Raw genomic sequence first — 19,753 nt, 5'->3', positions numbered from 1 at the left:
GTTCCCCTTTATTTTCGCTGTAATAGTCTATGTAAATATTTACGTAGACTAAGACAGCGAAAAATAAGGAACGCAAAGGGCGGCGGCTGTAGCCGCCGCCTTTTGCGTACGCGTTTTTTTTTTTTAAACTGGGATGTGTAAAAAAAAACAAAAAAACCACGACAAGACTGCAAATGATGGCGGCGGCTGGAACATCCGCCCCAGGTAAGTCTCGTCCCGGGGGGGATCTGCAGGGTGGTGGTGGGGGTGGCAGGCCGTTCCGCCACAGATTTCGGGGGGCCGATTGCACTGGCATTCGGCCTCACCGAGATCCGTGGCGGAATTCTCTGACATCCCTATCAAGAACACTCTTGAGGAGGCAGGCATGTCATTGTCAACATCTACAGTCAAGAGACGGCTTTATGAATGTAAATACAGAAGCTTCATAACAAAGTGCAAACCACTGGTAACGCTCAAGAACAGACAGGCCAGATTAGCCTTTGCCAGCAAATACCTAAAAAAGCCTGTCCAGTTCTGGAATAAGATTCTTTGGACTGATGAAACCAAGAATAACTTATACCAGAATGATGGGAAGAGAAAAGTATGGACAAAGAAAGGAACAGCTCATGATCCAAAGCATACCACATCATCTGTCAAACATGGTGGAGGCAGTGTTATGGCATGGGCATGTATGGCTGCCAATGGAACCGGGTCACTGGTGTTTATTGATGACCTGACTGCTGATAAAAGCAGCAGGATGAATTCTGAAGCGTATAGGGCTGTTGCAGAACCCAGAGTCAGAGAGACCACGGAGTGAAGGAAAAAGAGATTCTTTATTTAACGCGCGGGCTTAAGGCTGGAATCGTTTCCAAAGAGCCAGAAGCCCCGATTTACATTAGCACATTGGTTTTATAGACATTGTGACACATATGAAACGGCTCCTCCTCCCCCTCCCGCATGGGGTTGCAATCCTCAACATTCTTCTCTTAGCACTATTGTTTATAATACAAGAACTGGGTTATAGGGTAGCCATGATAGGGAGAGAACAGAAGAGAACAGCAGAGAACAAGATATACAATTATATGACCTTTGACAAGATAAGGAATTCCTGTGTCTCGTCAGCTTACAACAATATATTCAAGGGAGAAAGAGCTCAGCAAGAACATGAAGCATGAGACTGCATGAGGCTACTTAGTCTGACCCCGATATGGCTGCTACATTCCCCCCTTAAATGCATAATTTCATTACAATTATAGCATTTCTGATAACCATACAAAGCTTTTTGTGACATACATATTACTTAGCCTCTTGTTGGGCTATTAGAGCGTAGAGGGCAGCAGTTTTATTAGCTGAGACATAAAACAGATTGGTTAAACAGCGCATAAGACAAGGAACGCAGAGACATAACAGAACTTTTATGAACAATACTGGTAGAATTAGGATGAACAATGCTTTTAAGCCAGCTAAGATCTGGAAGCCAAGGGGTTAACTAATTGAGCTAATTGTTTTGTCTTATTGTTTTGTTAGCTACTATATTGTGCAGCTTGTTGATCTGTTCATCTACAGCATTGCCATTATCAGTTAAGTTAAAACAACAGAGCTTTTGGTGTGTCTCACAACTTAAATGATGAAGAAGGAAGAGGTAATCTATACCAGCTCTGTTTTCTAGAACTGCACCTCTTAGATCACGCAACTCTTTATTTAACAATGACAATGCTCGTGAGGTGGCATTTATGCATTTGGCTAAGCTGCAAGCTAACCGGTTGATTTCCAGACCATCAGCCAAGGCTAAACCTGGAACCTTAACCAGTGACATTGCTAAGGCCAATTTTTCTGAGTCAGAATATAACTGCACATGACTATTACAATTTTTAGTTAGTTGGAGTGCTCGAGGCTGCCGTTGACGGATTTTCTCGGGCTACAGGGGAAGAATTGGCACCAGTTCAATTGGCGGCTGAGGCAACATGGGTGGTTATCAGACAAGTTGGCAGGAATGAATGACCAAGTGCGGGAATTACATGTCTAAAACCATCCATGAGGCAAAAGTATGTGGGCATCATTAAAAGATATGTTTTGAATTTTATTACAGTGGAAGGGGGCCAGGGATAGCTTTGTATTTTCTGGAAAAATTTTTGACAATTAAGCATTTGTGCACACGTAGCATTTGTTTCAGCAATGATGGGGGTGCGTAGAGTGAACTCTGTAGGGGGTAGGATCTTTGCAACTACGCCCCAATTAGCATTTTGGGAATAAGTTAAACTTACACCATAAACTCTTAACATGGTATCTTTTTGAATTTTCCCAGGATGTCTACAGACAGGTATTAGGCAAGAGCTAATAAGCCTGTTTGCAGGTATACCTCTTGGCAAACAAAAATGTTTTACTCTCGTGATGTTAGCCAGGTGAAGCCAGTAATTATCAGCAAATCACTGGGACAAACTTCTTTTTCCAGGGGCAGACCCCCCTTTTTGCACCTTATTAAGGAAACACAATGCAGCACTACTAACACTACAACACGCATGTTTGATCTTCTTTGGGATCTGACCGTACGCTGGGCAGCTATTCACCTGGCAAGCTGCAGTAGGGTCTAGTCCCCTTCTTCAATTCTCCAGTTGCAGGTCTGACCGTACGCAGGGGGACAGTTTCCCGGTGTGTCCACAGTAAGGTCTAGCCTGAGTCTTCTCACTGCTTTTTCAGAATGATTTTTAAAGGATTTTCAGGATTTCTGTTTACAGTCTACTCTCCCCCTCTCGCTCTCTTGACTCGTGTCCAATGTATCCAGGGTTTAACTCCAGCTGCTTTCATAGCTGTGGGGGTGGAAAGTATGACAGTTTTCAGTCTTCTCTATCTGGGAGTCAAAGGGTTATTTTTCCCTCTTTAACTCATACTTTAACTCTTGGTTGGAAAGGATGAACTTCTGTGATGGGAATGGCTTATTTTTTTAAGACAAAGCGACGCTGGGCTTGAAGAACTTTGCTCAGTGTTTGGACTTCTTGTTTAAGGCTAACGTTTGCTTGCTCTTGATGCCACTCCAGTGTCAATCATGAAGTCAATGTCACTGCCCCTCACAGTCAATGTCACGGCCCCTCTCAAGCTGTCTCCCTCTTCGCCCATTCTGGCCCCTTTGTTTTTCTCCTTTGTGTATTTGATTTATTTTATTTGGGCATTCATGCCACTAATGTCCATCTTGTCCACACTGGGCACACTGGTTCTTTTTTTTAAGAATCTTCTGCCTCTGCCGGGTCTTCTTCTTTTCTTTTTTCGTTTACGTCTTCTTGGGCCTCTGGGTCGAGGGGGTTGTACTGGCGATAGGCATTTGAAAGATGCTCCAAGTACGCTCTGGGGCCTCGGTGGCACCTTGCAGCACTTTAGACACTTTGGTCATATTAATTGACTTCTTTATACCTGCCTTTCATGGCTTCTAACAGCAGGGTTTGATACTGGGTGAGGCGCTCTAGCCCAACTTGTGTTTTGGGATTCCAGCAGGGGGGGGTTACTTACAAGGAGACTTTATTGGGTAACTTACAGCACACAGGCGTACTTAATGGTTGGATCAGACAGCTTCTCTGAACCACGAGCTATTGCGCTAAATGGGTTTTATACCATACATGTTACCCATAACACTAGCAAGCATTTTCAGCATAGGCTAGAAGTGTTTGGTTCTCAGGCACAGCTTCCTGTAAACAACTTCGCTTCCCAAAGTGCTTGATAACACTTTTTATTTATTAGTATGGGAAGACAAATTTTTTCTCTTTCTTTTGCTTTCTTTTTCTTTGCTGATCTGCCTGTATTGCAGATCATGTTTCAAACTTTTTATATAAAACTTTCTGCTCCATGCACCAGCCTTGTCTCTTTATTTGTCTTTTTCAAGTTAAACTTACTTAAACTTTTCTGCCTTACACTAGTTCCACTGACACACATTTGGGATAGGCTCTTCTTCTCCTTCTAGTTACATTTTCTTCATTTTAAAGAACTATTACATTATTGTGGCTACTTTACCCCAGGTAATAAGCTCCAGGCACAATCAGCTGCTTTTAATTTACCCTGGGGGCAACTATGGCCACGCTTCTTTTTTACAAATGTTTTTTCTTTGCCTTTTGCCTTTTCTTTTTCTCTCTTCTCTATCTGTCTTCTACTTTCTCTATTCCTTCTTTTCTACTTGCTTTTGTCTTTTCTCTTCGTCATCCATTGGGAACCACACTTAGTATCATTTGGAGTTGCAACTAACACTAATCTGCAAATATCACATATATTTTATGATATCTAAGAAATCATAAAATATACACAACAAACTTTTTCTGCAATTTAACACAATGAATGGAAAACACTTCTTGCATGGTAAGGCATGATGGAGCAGATCCAGCAATTATACTGCTCTTCTGGCTGAAAGCTCAGGGCTCATCAAAATCAAGGGACGGGCATACCCACACACGCAGAGTTCTAGGTCACCATTTTTGCATCGGCAACTCTATGCTGCATGAGTTCTGGCAGAAGGAAATCTAAAAGTCACAGATCAAACTCAGCCTGCTGTACACTGAGCTGACTACAAACACAGACACATGGTCTACAGCGATGAGAGTTCAAGTTTATCAAAAGCTTCATAGCACTGTCCATGGCAAGTCTTTGACAATTTAAAATTTTAGTTCATGTGCAGAGTGTCTCTAAAAAGCCCAGACATTGATGGAAGCAAACAGAGACGGCTCTGGGCAATGAAGATGCGATGTTTCCAGCAAAGGCTCTCTACTTTTGCATCAGTTTAAAAAGGGAAAGTGTGGCCCTACACCCCTTCTGACAGACAAGAGCCTTTAACTTTTTTAGCAAGGCCTCTATCTAAACAGAGCGGCACAGCTCAGCTCTCTAGCCGTGACGCTTTAACCTGGGCAACTCCTCTGTAAATTTTATTTTACTTCTGTCAGGTTCTCTCACAGACATTTTAAAAACTTACTCTTTTTTTTTCTCTTTTAACCTGGTACACGAAAGCACTGAAACACTGAGTGCCGAAACTCAGGACGCTGGGGGGTGATGGGCATCGCCTTATACTTGCATTTTTCAGGCAGCCATTAATCTTCAGGGAGGCGGTGGGGTGATTTGCAGGACTTCAAAGGCAAGCTTCTCAGTTTGTTTGTATTTGTAAATCCCAAGCTCAAAACAGGACACGATGAGGTACAGGGCCACCAAATTCTTGCTTTGGCACGGGCAACAAATAACTCGGGTTAGCTTTCTTCGCTGGGGTCTCAAACAGGAAAACAGTCTTAATTTAAAGTTGTAACATCACTGACAGCGTCAGCCAGCCAGCTACACAGATCTCATTGTTTTTTAAGACAGTTGCTCCAATATTTTCTTCTCAATCAGGTTGGGTCTTTCAGCTTACACAGTTTATTGCAGCTTTCAGGAGCATGGCAGTAGCGTGATTTTGGCTTGGCCAGGAACATGCTGTCTGGTTTCTCGGTCTCTTTAGCACACACACTTAGGCAGTGTAACACTGGATACTCAAATCAGTGAGATTTCTTCATTGCAGGGAATCCCACGGCAAAAGCTTAATGGTTACGCTCTTCAGAAATCATATAGCCGATGGTCAGTAGCTACAGGCTCTATGCAATTCTAACACAGTTCAAAGCTAAACACGGTTACCTTGACAGAGATCTTCAACATGGTCTTTCCGCTTCATTCTGCTTTGGGACAGTCTTATGGCACACTTTTCACTCGAAGAGGGGTCTAGCCTGTGCTCTGGGGGCTGATTCTTCACCTTTATTTTCTATTTTGCCTTCATTTTCTGGGTCTTCATTTTCAGTTTCCATTTCTTAGGGATTTCATCTCAATTAGGCGAGGTGATGATGTTGCACAACTCAGAACGTTGTGGGCAATTTGCCTGCCCCCCCTCTCTCGGCGCGCTAGGCTAACAGCTACTTCTTTGGCCTTACACTCTCACGCTCCTACGCTTTGTTAAAAGCCAGACTGTCCTGCAACATTTTTTTTAATTAACAGCCTCAGATCTTTTTTTTTTTTCTTCTCAGCTCGACCTTGAGCTTTTTGCTGTTTTCTCTCTTTATTCTGAATCTTTTTAAAAAAACCTTTTTCCTTCTTTGTTTGACATACATCTCAAGGGGGTGCAAGGTTTGCTTCCCCCACCACCCATAGCCTCCCTCCTAAATTGAAGACAGACACAATTAGGGAATGGGAATTGGTCAGTGAGTAAGGGGTCTCACTGGCCAACACAAGAGGATTTTTCACACCACGCACTTTGCTACTGGCCTGGGCACCCGGACGGTCAACGGTATGCTTCAGAAACCGCAGTAGCCACTCACACAATCATCAATCTCTCCACTACATCCATATGTCCCTGCCACCCACTTTTCCCACTTTTTACCAGAGCGGAAAACGGCTTCCCCAGCTTCCTCAGCTTCCTACTGAGTACTGGCGTGCTAGGTACTGGCGCCCACTCGGGGGTGTGATCAGGCCCCCCTTCTACCCGCAAGGAGTAGGTTCTTTTGTATACGTATACCACCAACACTGACCTTCTTCATAAGGCGGGGCCCTCTTTTTTTCTGCCCAGTGGCCTTTCTCCCTAAAGGCGGGGCCCTCTTTTTCCCATATACTTGCCTTTCTCCTGAAGGCTTCCAATGTGGGTTTCAACTCAATTGCAGCTGCGATACAGGCAGGGCTCAAGTTCCTTCCTCCGCTTCCCAAGGTTCTCTTGCTGCTCGCTGCCGTTTGGGCGATCCCGGTGCAGGCTTTCTCCCATTCACTCGACAAAAAGGTCGGTGGCGCCAAGAAAGGGAGGCATGCGCCGAGCTCGTCCTCCTGGTGCGGCGATCAAGAGCAGGCAACTGCCACCTGTCTGGCTCAGAGCCTGCCACATCCGAGTCACGGCACCATTTATGTTGCAGAACCCAGAGTCAGAGAGACCACGGAGTGAAGGAAAAAGAGATTCTTTATTTAACGCGCGGGCTTAAGGCTGGAATCGTTTCCAAAGAGCCAGAAGCCCCGATTTACATTAGCACATTGGTTTTATAGACATTGTGACACATATGAAACGGCTCCTCCTCCCCCTCCCGCATGGGGTTGCAATCCTCAACATTCTTCTCTTAGCACTATTGTTTATAATACAAGAACTGGGTTATAGGGTAGCCATGATAGGGAGAGAACAGAAGAGAACAGCAGAGAACAAGATATACAATTATATGACCTTTGACAAGATAAGGAATTCCTGTGTCTCGTCAGCTTACAACAATATATTCAAGGGAGAAAGAGCTCAGCAAGAACATGAAGCATGAGACTGCATGAGGCTACTTAGTCTGACCCCGATATGGCTGCTACAGGGCTATACCTTCTGCTCAGATTCAGCCGAATGCTGCCAAACTGATAGGACGCCGCTTCATATTGCAGATGGATAATGACCCAAAACATACAGCAAAAGCTGCCCAAGAGTTTCTGAAGGCAAAGAAGTGGGATGTTCTTCAATGGCCAAGTCAGTCACCTGATCTCAACCCAATAGAGCATGCTTTTCACTTCCTGAAGACAAGACTGAAGGCAGAAAGACCCACAAACAAGCAGCAGCTGAAGGCAGCTGCAGCAAAGGCCTGGCAAAGCATCTCGAGGGAGGAAAGTCAGCATTTGGGCATGTCCACGGGTTCCACACTTCACTTCAGGCAATCATTGAGTGCAAAAGATTTTCATCCAGGATTTAAAGGCGATCCTTAAGTTTGAAATGATGTTGGTTTGTTCCATTACTTCTGAGCCACCAATGATGGGTGGGTGTGTATGCCACTGGCTGTACTGCCTGAGTGGTTAGCGCCCCACTTTTGCCAAACCCCTTGAATTACAGCTGAAAGTCCTGACTTCGCTCCCATCTGGGTGTTTCCTTTCAACTTCAAAGTAGGGGTGCACGAAAGCCACTTACCTGGTCTCGCAGCTTGCTTCGCGGTGGGGGGGAGGCGCTTCGCTGCTCCCCCCGAAGTTCAGGCCGTGGGGGGAGGCTTCCCTCCTCGCCCGGCCGAAATTCAGGCTGGGGGGGAGGCTTCCCACCTCGCCCGGCCGAAATTCAGGCCGGGGAGGAGGCGCCTCGCCTTGCCCGGCCGCGAAATAAAAAGTTAAAAAAAACCACACACGCCCCCGTGATAGGCTACATGACGATTAACGTAGCCTATCATGGCTAGATCTGCAAAGTCAGCCATGATAGGCTACGTTAATCGTCACGTAGCCTATCACGGGTGACTTTAAAAAAAAAAAGCGCGTACGCAAATGGCGGCCCCCATAGGGAGCCGCCATTCGCGTTCCTTATTTGGTCGCTGTAGTCTACGTAAAGATTTACGTAGACTACGGCGAAAATAAGGGCAACGCAAATAGCGTTCATTCATTCATTCATTTCTGTTTCATAAAGATATATGTATGTATATATTTATACACACACACAGAGGGAGAAGGAGAGGGAGAGGGAGAGAGAGACAGACAGAGAGAGAGAGAGAGAGAGAGCTTCTTCACATAGAGCTTTTATCCTGCGATTGCGATTTCTCTCTTGCGGAAGTTTGTGGGCTCTTTAGATGATGCCATAAACCTCCAGGGCGTCTCCTGCACTTTGTTCCGTTTTTTAAATAGATCGCAGATAATGAGCTATCAAATTGCCCCACTGTGTTCTGCTTGAGTTCCCTCCATGAAAAGAGGAAAAGTGGCAAAAAGAAGAGCAAGATCAATGAAAGATAATGGAAGACTCAGATACAGGGAGAAGGAGGGGAAAGGGGAGGAGGAAAAGGAAGCATGTGAAAAAAGGAGTCGAAAAGAGCAGAAAGCCCCTTTTTAAATGCAGGATTTTAGGCTGGTGTAGAGATGCCCGTGTGTGTGTGTGTGGTGTAAAGCAGCACAACAGCAAAGCAACATGGAGGCTCTGGATCCACTGTGGATGCAGTCAGAATAACAACAGAGTATGAATATATATATATATATATATATGTTAAATATTTCAGCTTCAGATACAGGCACTTCTGAGGGTGGAAGCCAAATGTTTAGCTTAAAATATATACGTTTTAATACTCAGTTATTGGTCTTCCTTTCTTTCATATATATATGTATACACACACACACACACACATTTATATTCTGCCTTTTGTAGGGAAAAGGCAGCTTCATGCCAGTGGAGGCCCTTTTTCTTTTGTTAACACTCACAAGGGCTTGGGGGGAATTTCAGGAAGCAAACTATGTGTGTGTGTGTGTGTGTGTGGGGGGGTAATCTTTCCCTCCCCATGCATAGTGGTTTCAGTCTGAATCAGGGCCTTGCGCTCTTACACTAGAGGAAAGAAAAAGCTAACCCATGGCTGGATGTGACACAATGAGCATAATGTGTAGTTTGGCTCTAAGACTGTAGACCATGCCCAGGCTTTCCTGCAGCCATAGAGATAGTGCTAGAGCTGCCTTCCCCAACCTGGTGCCCTCCAGATCTGTTGGACTACAACTCCCAGAGTTCCCAGCCAAGGGCATTTTAGTCCAACACAATTAGAAGGCACCAGGATGGGGAAGGCTCTCCTGGGGCGTCAGCTCCTTTTAGAGCAGTGGAAGTGATAGAGCTGGAGGTGGGGAATCTCCCTGACATTTAGCAATTCAGACTGACTCCCGGCTCTACCCAAAAATATGGGAAGATCCTCCCAGAAGAGAATTTGAATGAGCGGAAAGTGAAGATCAACTTGTTTGTATCTGCATCAAGAAATTCCACCTTGGCAAACTTCAGGGACACTCGAATCTTCCTTGGCTCACGGTTTAGCATCAAAGGGGTTGGCTCGGGGGAAGTAAAAGCACATAGTTGACAAGGGGAAAACAGGTTGATTTTTTTCTTCCCTATAGCCCAGATGTTCTCATTAGGATTTAAGCTAATCTTTCCCTTCACTGTGAGGGACTCTCCGGCTACTCCCACAGCCCACATTGCCCCTTTCACCTCCTCCTCCACCACCACCTCCCACCAACGTTCCTCAGTCAAACTTTTCTCCAACAAACTTCCCTCCAAGAAAAATCCCTCCTGGCACCATTTCTCCTGCCAACGTTTCTCCCACCAATCTTCCTCCTGCTGATGTTTCTCTCTCCACCATTCCCCCTGCAAAAGATCCTGGAACACAAGTTGCACCCACCAATGTTTCTCAATCAAATGTTCTCCCCGCAAAAAGCCTTCCTTGCCCAGCACACACGTCATAATATCAAATCTGTTTGGGTCGTCGGGCACATCCTGAGCTCGGCTTTCACATTTCACGTTCTTCAGATCCTCAGAGAGAACGAGTTTGGGATGTGCCGTTTTTGGATCCAGAGTCACATTCTCTGCAAGACAGACAGAAAAAAGAGACCGGATGATGGATGGCATCAGGGAAAGCAACAGTCTTATCAGCTGCTGGAGAGTGATCTACAAAACCTCCTTTCCCCAAGCTTCACCTGAGACAGGTTAGGACACCCAGCAAGGAATAGAAAAAGTCAGTTCTTCAAGCAGAGGCAGGTCAAGGACACAGAGAAGGCATTTCACGTACACAACCTTTATGAAAACCCTGTCAAGCAGGCCACCAATGCTATTCTTATGTTGCATGCATGCATGTGTGAATGAGATGCCTGACTTAACCAAGGGCCATCCACTGAGCTCGTGAGTGAAGTTTGATTTGATGTACGGACTTCATTGCTTACATTTTTTGCCAATACAGCTCATCAGAAATTATCCATCTCCCAGCTAGGGATGCATGAATCTCTAATTTTGAATTTCTGGGATTAAGTTTGGTTCATCCCAAACCTTGAGATTAAAAACAACACACGTTTATATGAAAATGTCTATACATTTTGTTTGTGCATTTCTACTAATGCATGTATTTTTGTATGCAATTTTGCCTAACGCATACATTTTTGCAGAGCAATTCTCCTAATATAATTCATTTGTTAACATTATTTTGCATTTTTGTCTGCAATTTCTGACAATGTGTGCATTTTTATATGCAATTTTTGATTGGACAACTCCATTGGGGAAGTGTGAATTATGAATGATGGAGGGTGCAGTCCTATGGGAATAGTTGGCTGCCTCCAAACCTGGAGGCTCCTATCCAATGCAGGGTGGGCGGAGCATGGTAGGGGTCCTCTCCTCTGTGCTCCGGCCACCCTGCATTTGTGGCTAGACGGCTGATTTTGGCTGTCTAGCTGAGGTGTGTCAGAGCAGGGGTGTGGAGGAGAGACTGGACAGCGCATAGGAAGCATCGTAAAAACGCTTCCGAGGTCCCATCCCCTGGTAACACCCCCTTTTCACCCACCCTACACTGCTCTTATGAGCACAGAGATTGGGATGAACCACGCTGCCTAGGGATGACAGAGAAATCCACCATGGACTCAAATGAGGCTGGATTCTTTGGAATTCGGCCTCCAGAATTCACGGCGGAATGGATCACTTACCTCCGCTCCAGGAGGATTCCACGTGGAACGGCACACCGGCTCCAGAGCACTGGCAATACTGTAATGGCAGCTACCATTACCATTTTGCTGGGAGGAATGCAGCCGCAAATGGCATAGTGGACGCCACTTGCAGCCATAAAGTGCTGAGTTTAACCTAAATAGAGCCATAAACGGCTGCAATTTATTTATTTATTTATCGCATTTATACCCCGCCTTTCTCCCTCTCGCAAGGAACTCAAGGCGGCTTACATTATCCTCCTCCTCACCGTTGTATCCTCACAACAACAACCCTGTGAGGTGGGTTGGGCTGAGAGTCTGTGACTGGCCCAAAGTCACCCAGTGAGCTTCCATGGCCAAGTGGGGACTAGAACCCGGATCTCCCGGCTCCCAGTCCGTCACTCTCACCACTACACTACACTGGCTCTCAATTAGGTTAAACTCAGGGCTTTACAGCTGCAAGTGGCGTCCAATACTCCATTTGCGTCTGTGTTTTTCCCCGCAATACGGTAATGGTGGCCACGATTACCATATCGCCAGTGGTACAGAGCCAGAGTGTGGCTCCGTGAAACCCTCCCAATGCAGAGCCGCTCCAGAGGATTCTGGGGGCGAGGAATGGATCTGTGAACTGAATGACTTTCTCCCCCATCCTTAATCCCAACCCTCTCTCTTCTGGATCCTCCTAACCATATTCTCTACCCAATTAGTCCAGTTACTGCTCCAATATTATGAGTGTGGGGAAAAGAAATTAACTCTCTTTTTTTTTGGAATATGGGTCTACTGAGGTATACACTGAATGCAGATACAAGAAATGATCACTTAGCTCTCTTATATGAGACTCCATCTGAATCAAAAATATCACATCTCCTCCAGTTCCTTCTAGATACTTACCTTTGTACAATGCTTGTTCCAGGGACTCTGTTAAGTGAAGAAGAAAGACACAAATGTAAAATCAGACCTTTATATTAGGTCTTGGGAGAAGCAGTGATTCAACAAAAATTCATGAAAATGGCTTAGTCATTTGAGGAGAAATGCTTTCATGAAATGGGGATCGTTTTGCTGATTCTTAAGAATGTTTACTTGGGGATAAGTCCCATTGAACTCAGGTGTTTTGGGGGTGTTCCTGGAACGTGCTGGGAGATGCTGTAGATGCACATGGTTGAAAACCCTTCTGTTCCTCTGACGTGCCCCAAGAATGGGGGGCATGAAGGGGGGACATGACCAGCCCCAGAGCTGGCATATTTCCTTCCGTTTGGGAGCAACAAGATGTAAATGTGTGTGTTTTTTTAATGGCTGAAAAAGGCCTGAGGAAGAAAGGACAAACATAGTTCCCATCTTCTTCTACCCTGCTGCCATGAGCCCAGAAAGGCATTGGAGGTGGCCGTTTCTCCTTTTCCATTGGATTGCTTTGTTAGCTGTATTTATCTTGGTGTACATGATGTGTTTTAGAGATGTCGGTCTCCAGGGCAGATGTTGTGAAAACCTTCATTGCAAAATTACGATGATTAAGGGACTGGAAGGGACAATGTTTCTTGAAGTATTTGTTCAAACATCAAGATTGTGGGGAAAAGTCAGTCCTTAAACAAGCAACTTATTTGCCTTGCAACCAGCTCATGAGTGGATCACTCACAGGGATCTGCATCCATTCCATACCCCCCCCTGATCTGTCCCTCAGTACCTTTACATTTTTCCAAGGTGTTCTTAAGAATAGACATTTTCTGAGAGTAAGTTCTGAGTGTGTCCTCCAGCCCAGGAGAAAGATTCATTTCCTGCTTCACTTGCCCATTCTTATACCTAGAAGGAAGATGGTTAAGGTTCAGGAACAGCTAACCAACATTGCTCTCTGATGGCTTCTACGATGAATGAAACACTAGACTGCGTGCTTTCCCAAGACAAAGACATCTAAATGCAATACAGCCAATGCTACATGTAATTTTTAAAATAACTTAATAATGGATAACTTGGAAACGTCCGCTTTCATGCTCAGGTTACTTCCATCTCATCAGTTGGCATTTTGGGAATATTTTCTTTTTTGTTTCCTCTTTCCTCCTTTTTTGTATTGCTCTTTTAAAAATCTATACAGTCTCTGCAATAGTATATGCTTCTACTGACGTATAGTAAGATCTCTTAGTTTGCTATAAAGCAAGTTGGAAATAGTCACATACCTGCTCATGGCCCCTTTGATATCCTGAAAGAGAGGAAGAGAGAAATGGGTCCTTCTCACGTAGCTCATAGTAAACTATGGAATTTGCTACCACAAGATGTAGTGATGGCTGCCAACTTAAACAGCTTTAAAAGGGACACTCTACGCTCAACATCTAAGGTCCTCCTCCAAGTGCCTCCTCCAAGAGAAGCTCAGAAGGTGGCAACGAGGGAGACGGCCTTCTCAGTGGTGGCTCCCCCATCTGTGGAACGAGCTCCCTGATGAGGTCTGCCTGGCGCCAACACTGTTATCTTTTCGGTGCCAGGTTAAGCCCTACCTCTTTTCCCAGGCGTTTGGCAGCACATGATGAGTTTTAATCAGTCCTGGATGTGTCTTTAGTTATGACTGACTGTTCAAAGTTGTTTTGAGTTATATGTTGCTTGTGTATATTGTCTGTGTGCTTTCATGTAAATGGCTTTAAAACTTTTTATATTGTATTTTAATGTAAACTGCCCAAAGAGCTTTGGCTATGGGGTGGTATAGAAATGTAATTAATAATGATGATGATAATAGCAATAATAATAACAACAATACCAATAATAATAATAATAATAATAATAAAAATTTATGGTGGATATGACTGTCAAAGTCTACTTGTCAGGATAGCTATATATTACCTCCAGTGGTAGTGGCAGTATGCTCATGTACACCAGTTACTGGGGAACAATAGCAGGAAAGAGTTACTGCACTTGTGTCGTGCTTGTTGGAAAAGAGGATGCTGGATTTGATAGACATTTTGTCTGATTTAGCTGGGCTCTTCATATGTTCTTATGGGTCTCAACAACACAGATGAAACACACAATGGGCTTCTTCTTGTTCTCATGAGGATTCTTGCTCCTTCCCCTTCAAGACTGGTAGGAGGTACAATTGTGGGGGGATGAGAGGATTTGTCTGCATGCTGCAGTTGGAGTGAGGGCGGATCTTTAGGTGAGACTATTTAATCCTCACCACCCCCAAATTAAGCAGTACAGACTTGGCAATACAGGCACAGCTGGTCACATAATGAGCCAAGCAGGAATTTTTCCCCACTACCCAAATTGGTGGAGATGTTTTCCTTTTCTCCACCTACTATGTATTACTACCCTCTAGGCAACTGACAGCTAGGGCGGGCTGTGGGGCTTTTACTATTATAGGGCAAGGCAGCAAGGAAAGAAATAGGGCTCATTGAGAGGAGACCTTACAGAAAAGTATTCTTTATTTTTTCACTTATTTAGAAGTAATAAGACATAGCAATTAGCAAGGCACCATGGCAGTGAAAGCCACAAAAACTTGTTGTTCAGGGCTACGGGCCTTGGATGAGGGGAGAGGAATCGCTTTGAGGCTTTCCTAAGTCATATACTCAGAGTCTTGGGGCTTTCAGGGTTGTGAAGAACAGAGCTGTCTTTCCTTTTTGTATATGCTTTGCTTTTTGGATCTTGTGGGGTTAAATCTTGTGTGTGTGTGTGTATGTGTGTGTGTGTGCGGGTGTGTGCTGACCAGTTTCAGCCAAAAGGTCAAAGGTTTAGTTTGAGATTATTGGAATAAGGATGGTGGCTCAGGAAGCAGATGGCGGAGTAGTCCGTATGTTTGCAGAGTAAGGAGATAGAACAAATTGGGCAGAAGGTTCAAGAGACGGTCAGACAAGGTAATGCAGGTTGCAAAAGATTTTAGGAGGCAGGATGCCTGCCAGAAGAAAAATAATGAGGATAACAAGAGGTTAAACAAAAGGTCAGAGGAGATAAGGAGATGTAAGAGTCAGGAGGCCTGCACAGAGGAAAAAATTAATGAGGTGTGCAGAAAATTCAACAGCAGGTGAGAGCAAGGACTCGGGGGATAGGAACTGAGGGCAAACATGAACAAGAAACTATTCGATTGATTGGAGAGGGGAGGAAACAAGCTATTTTTGAGATATAAAAGTCTGAGACGAAGGGCAGAAATTCAGACAGAGGGGTAAAAAATGAAACAGAGAAAATCACAGAGAGAAACACAGAGAGAAGCTCAGAGCCCTAGAGGAAGGAAAGAGAGCTACTGCAACTGGAGAACTGGAAGAGAATTCTGGCACTGTAAGACTGGAAAAGGACCTGGAGAAATAGGACCACAGCTTAATTAAGTTAACAGAGTGTGTGTACCACTGGTTATTTTATTACCCTATTGCTCATATGGTTTGTGTATGTGAGATCCAAAGTTGTATGTATCCATCTACTGAGATGTCAATTTTTTTTCCCTATCAACAATTTTTTCAGTAAATGTTTAGATGTCGTTGTCTGAAACCTTGCTATCTTTTCTTGTTGTGTTATCTACCTCAGGTCTAACAGCCAATGCCCACACTACTTAGAGATGGACACTTGAGATCCAAAAAGTTTTAAGGCTGGTTTGATGGAGATCGCTGTGGGGATCTGGGGAGAGATTTCCATCTGGTGGTAGCAAAAAAGGCCACAGGAAGGGAAGGGAAAAGAGGAGGAAAACAAGGTGGCACACTATTTTGCCTGGGATCCATTCCACAAATGAAATAAGGCATCCCTGGTCTATGACAGGGGATGTGACATAGAAAGATCTCCTTTGACATTGAAGAGGTGAGGCCAGATGTGAGGGAGGCAGAAAAAGCACTTGTGTTTGGGTGAGGCTCGCCCACCTGCCTTAGAAAATGGCCCACACATTTAGATCCATTGCAGACTGTCTTTTGTGGTTAAATATTAATTAAATTGTAGCCCTAGTTAACCCAATCTCATTTTTTGTATTATTACATTTATATCCCACCTTGTTTTCCTCTTGCATATAACCCAAGGTGGCTTACATGAGTGACTGGCCCAAAATCACTCAGCAAGCTTCATGGCCAAGGGGGACTAGAACTCAGATCTCCCAAGTCCCAGTCCAACACTCTAACCACTACATCACACTGACTCTCTATGTCTTGCCTTCTCATTCTTAACGTCAAATGTCTTGCCTCTTTATTCCAGCTGTGGGGATAATCATTTGCCTCAGGTGGTATTCCCCATGGGAATACCAACTGGGGTTCCCAAGGTCTTACCAATATTATTCCCAGGGTCCTGGAGGGAAGGCATCTTAAGTCTCACCTGCAGGAATTCAGTTGCTGGCTGCAGACACTTCCGCTCCATTTCTGTGATCAAGCGACTGAGTCGGGAAATCTCCTCAGTGAGTCTGGTGATGTTTTCTCCCTCCCTCTTCTTGATCTCTTTCTCTAGACTGTCAAGCTGGCCCATCTGAAAGCTCTCTTTTTCCTTCAGTGACTTCTGCATTTGCTCAAAGGCAGACCTGGTATTCTGCTTCTCCACCTCTAATTCTCTCTGAGGAAGAAATAGAGATATTGGTGGGGGTGGAACATGATGATCGAAAAACCAAAAAAGACAAGATCCCCTCATAACGATGATAGTAGAGGCCACTAAGAATGTGGACATTGTGTTAAATGCCCCCAATCCCCTCAAATTCAGGAATGTATACATCCCAATGATGGTAGGCATTTGAGACCATGCCATATATCTACTCGTTTTTCCACTCATGTTATCTATGTTGTAATATATACTTCTAAGTACATATATGAGGGAAAACTGTGAGGTCTTTGAAAATTAGGATATTTGAATACCACAGTAGAATCAACAAGGTTATAGATGCTTCTGTGGTATCTCATTCAACTGAAAAATCTCACAGATGGGAAGATTTCTCTTTCTTTGTAATAGAGCACTTGAGATCACACTTGTATATTAGAGCTGACACGGATAGACTTCTGTTACAGAGGGAAGCGTTCTTATTTAATTCTCTTAATTCTTTGACCCTTGTAGGCTGGAATGAAAAGACTGATTTGGCAGTGTATTTGGAAACACTTCGTTCGATACGTATTGTGCCTTTAAATTGTGAACTGCATTTGTGTATATATGCTACTGATTCCACTTCCTGATTTATGGCAGCTTCAGGGCATTATCTCTTTTGCTCGCAACTGGCCTTTGGAGTACAAAGCCTTTCCAGGGAAAGAGTGAGTTGGAGAAAGTCAGGTGAATATGATTTTTAACTCATGGCAATTTCATGCTAGTAAAGGTTTTGGGGAATAAGTAATACTGAGACCATATCTGTTTTTCTTTAAGATTTCTGAGATTTAATACGATATTGAATTTTTCTCGAGATGAATTAATCAGCCAACAATCTATGATATACCTGGCTAACTGGCCTGATTTAATTGACCAGTACACCATTGAAAGGTTTTTTTTCTTGTGATATTACATATATATATATATAGAGAGAGAGAGAGAGACAGAGAGTCAGAGAGGTCTTTATAGTTCCTACGTATGAAAGTCACTTCCTTTTACGGATGTACGAAAGTCACTTACCTTTTTGAAGGGTGACATTCGTGGGGGGGGGGGAGACGCTCCGTCCCTCCCCCCGAAATTCTCTCCGGCCGGCTCCACTCTGCGGAGATTCCGCACAGCTGCCGACTGGGGCCACCTGCAGCTGGACATCCAGCCGCTGGACAGCCTGCAGGGATGCAAGTGGCGGCTGCTGTAGCCACCACCATTTGCGTCCATGTATTTTGCCGTGATAGGCTACGTAAATATTTATGTAGCCTATCATGGCAAAAAAACAAACAAACAGTGGACGCAAATGGCGGCTACGGCAGCCACCGTTTGCGTTCCCTTTATTTACGTAGGCTAAAACGGCAAAAAAAAGGGAACGCAAATGGCAGCCGCCGTAGCCACCGCCATTTGCATTTCCTTAATTAAACCGTGATAGGCTACGTAAATACTTACGTAGCCTATCACGGCTTCCGCAGGGATGCAAATGGCATCCCCGCGTTAGCCGTGATAGGCTACATAAGTATTTACGTAGCCTATCATGGCTATATGGAAGAAGCGAATGGCGGCCGCAGACGCAGCCACCATTTGCAAGTCAGCGCAGACGGCAGCAGGTAGGTGCTCTGTTCCAGGCCCATTTTGCCGGGGGGGGGGGCTTCGTTCCACCACAGATTTCGGGGGGCCGAATGCACTGGCATTCATCCTCACCGAGATCTGTGGCAGAATTCTCTGACATCCCTAATAGTTCCTGAGGAAGACTGTCCTTAGTCAAAAAAGCAATACACCAGGGTTCCATTGACATATATGATGGATATGACGTATGACTGTTATGATTTATATGATATACATATGTCCATTGGTATTGTTGACTTCTTCTGTAATCTGGTGCATACAATTGATTGTGACTTCTTTGCTTTTATGTATGTATGTATGTATGTAATCTATCTATCTATCTATCTATCTATCTATCTATCTATCTATCTATCATCTATCCTTCACTTATTATGAACTTACTCCTTTTTATACAGTATATATTGGAATTTTGCAGTTCTACAAGATTCCTTGCACCGTGGTTTTCTTTCCTTTTCTTATTCTTCGCCACCCCCTTTTTTTGTGGAACATGAAGATCAGCCAAGATGAATGACATGGAATCCTTTGGCTGCAAATTTGAATGAATTCTTTTTTATAGGGATGTACGAAAATTCTGCCACGGATCTCGGGGAGGCCGAATGCCAGCGCATTCGGCCCCCTGAAATCGGTGGCGGAACGGCCTACCCCCCCGCCCCCCCCGGGACGAGACTTACCTTGGGCGGATCTTCCTGGCAGCGGTGGCTCCGGTGGCGGTTCAGCAGCGGTTCGGCGACGGTTCGGCAGCCAGTCTTCTGACTGGCTGCCTCCGCTGTCATTTCCAGTTTAAAAAAACAAACAAAAATGTGATAGGCTACGTAAAGATTTACGGAGCCTATCACGGCTAGGTTTAAAAAAAAAACACGTGATAGGCTACGTAAATGTTTACATACCCTATCATGGCTGACTTAAAAACAACAACAACAACAACAACGTGCGTATGCAAATGGCGGCGGCCATGGCCGCCGCCATTTGCGTTCCTTATTTTGGCACGTCTTAGTCTACGTGAACATTTACGTAGACTAAGACGTGCCAAAATAAGTAACGCAAATGGCAGCGGTCGTGGCCGCTGCCATTCGCGTACGCGCATTGTTGTTTTTTTTAAGTCAGCTGTGATAGGCTACGTAAACATTTACGTAGCCTATCATGGCTGACTGCAGGGACGCAAACGGTGGCGGCTACGGCCGCCGCCATTTGCGTCCCTGCTAGCCAGCGGCTGGATGTCTGGCTGCTGGCAGAGCCGGCTGGCGGCTCCACAGAATCCCTG

At 44.7% G+C, this 19,753-nt stretch overlaps 1 protein-coding gene across 1 annotated transcript in view; it reads right to left on the bottom strand.

Annotated features, from left to right (window-relative positions):
* Window positions 1–794: 794 nt before the first annotated feature.
* LOC146355397 (zinc finger protein RFP-like) overlaps window positions 795–19,753 on the bottom strand; it is a 30,438-nt gene continuing 11,479 nt past the window's right edge. Inside the window, exons 3-8 of the mRNA XM_084830571.1 lie at window positions 16,633–16,863; window positions 13,542–13,564; window positions 13,055–13,170; window positions 12,268–12,294; window positions 10,092–10,275; window positions 795–2,786 (exon numbers count right to left, since the gene is read on the bottom strand). Coding sequence (XP_084686697.1) covers window positions 2,765–2,786; window positions 10,092–10,275; window positions 12,268–12,294; window positions 13,055–13,170; window positions 13,542–13,564; window positions 16,633–16,863 — 603 coding nt within the window. The 3' untranslated portion in view covers window positions 795–2,764. The remainder of the gene's footprint in view (window positions 2,787–10,091; window positions 10,276–12,267; window positions 12,295–13,054; window positions 13,171–13,541; window positions 13,565–16,632; window positions 16,864–19,753) is intronic.

This window comes from Heloderma suspectum, chromosome 2 (genome assembly GCF_057233095.1).
Source record: "Heloderma suspectum isolate Gila_16-S chromosome 2, 16-S_ref, whole genome shotgun sequence".
NCBI lineage: Eukaryota > Metazoa > Chordata > Lepidosauria > Squamata > Helodermatidae > Heloderma > Heloderma suspectum.
Note: the sequence above shows the minus strand (reverse complement) of the source record. Positions and strands in the feature narration are given on the sequence as shown.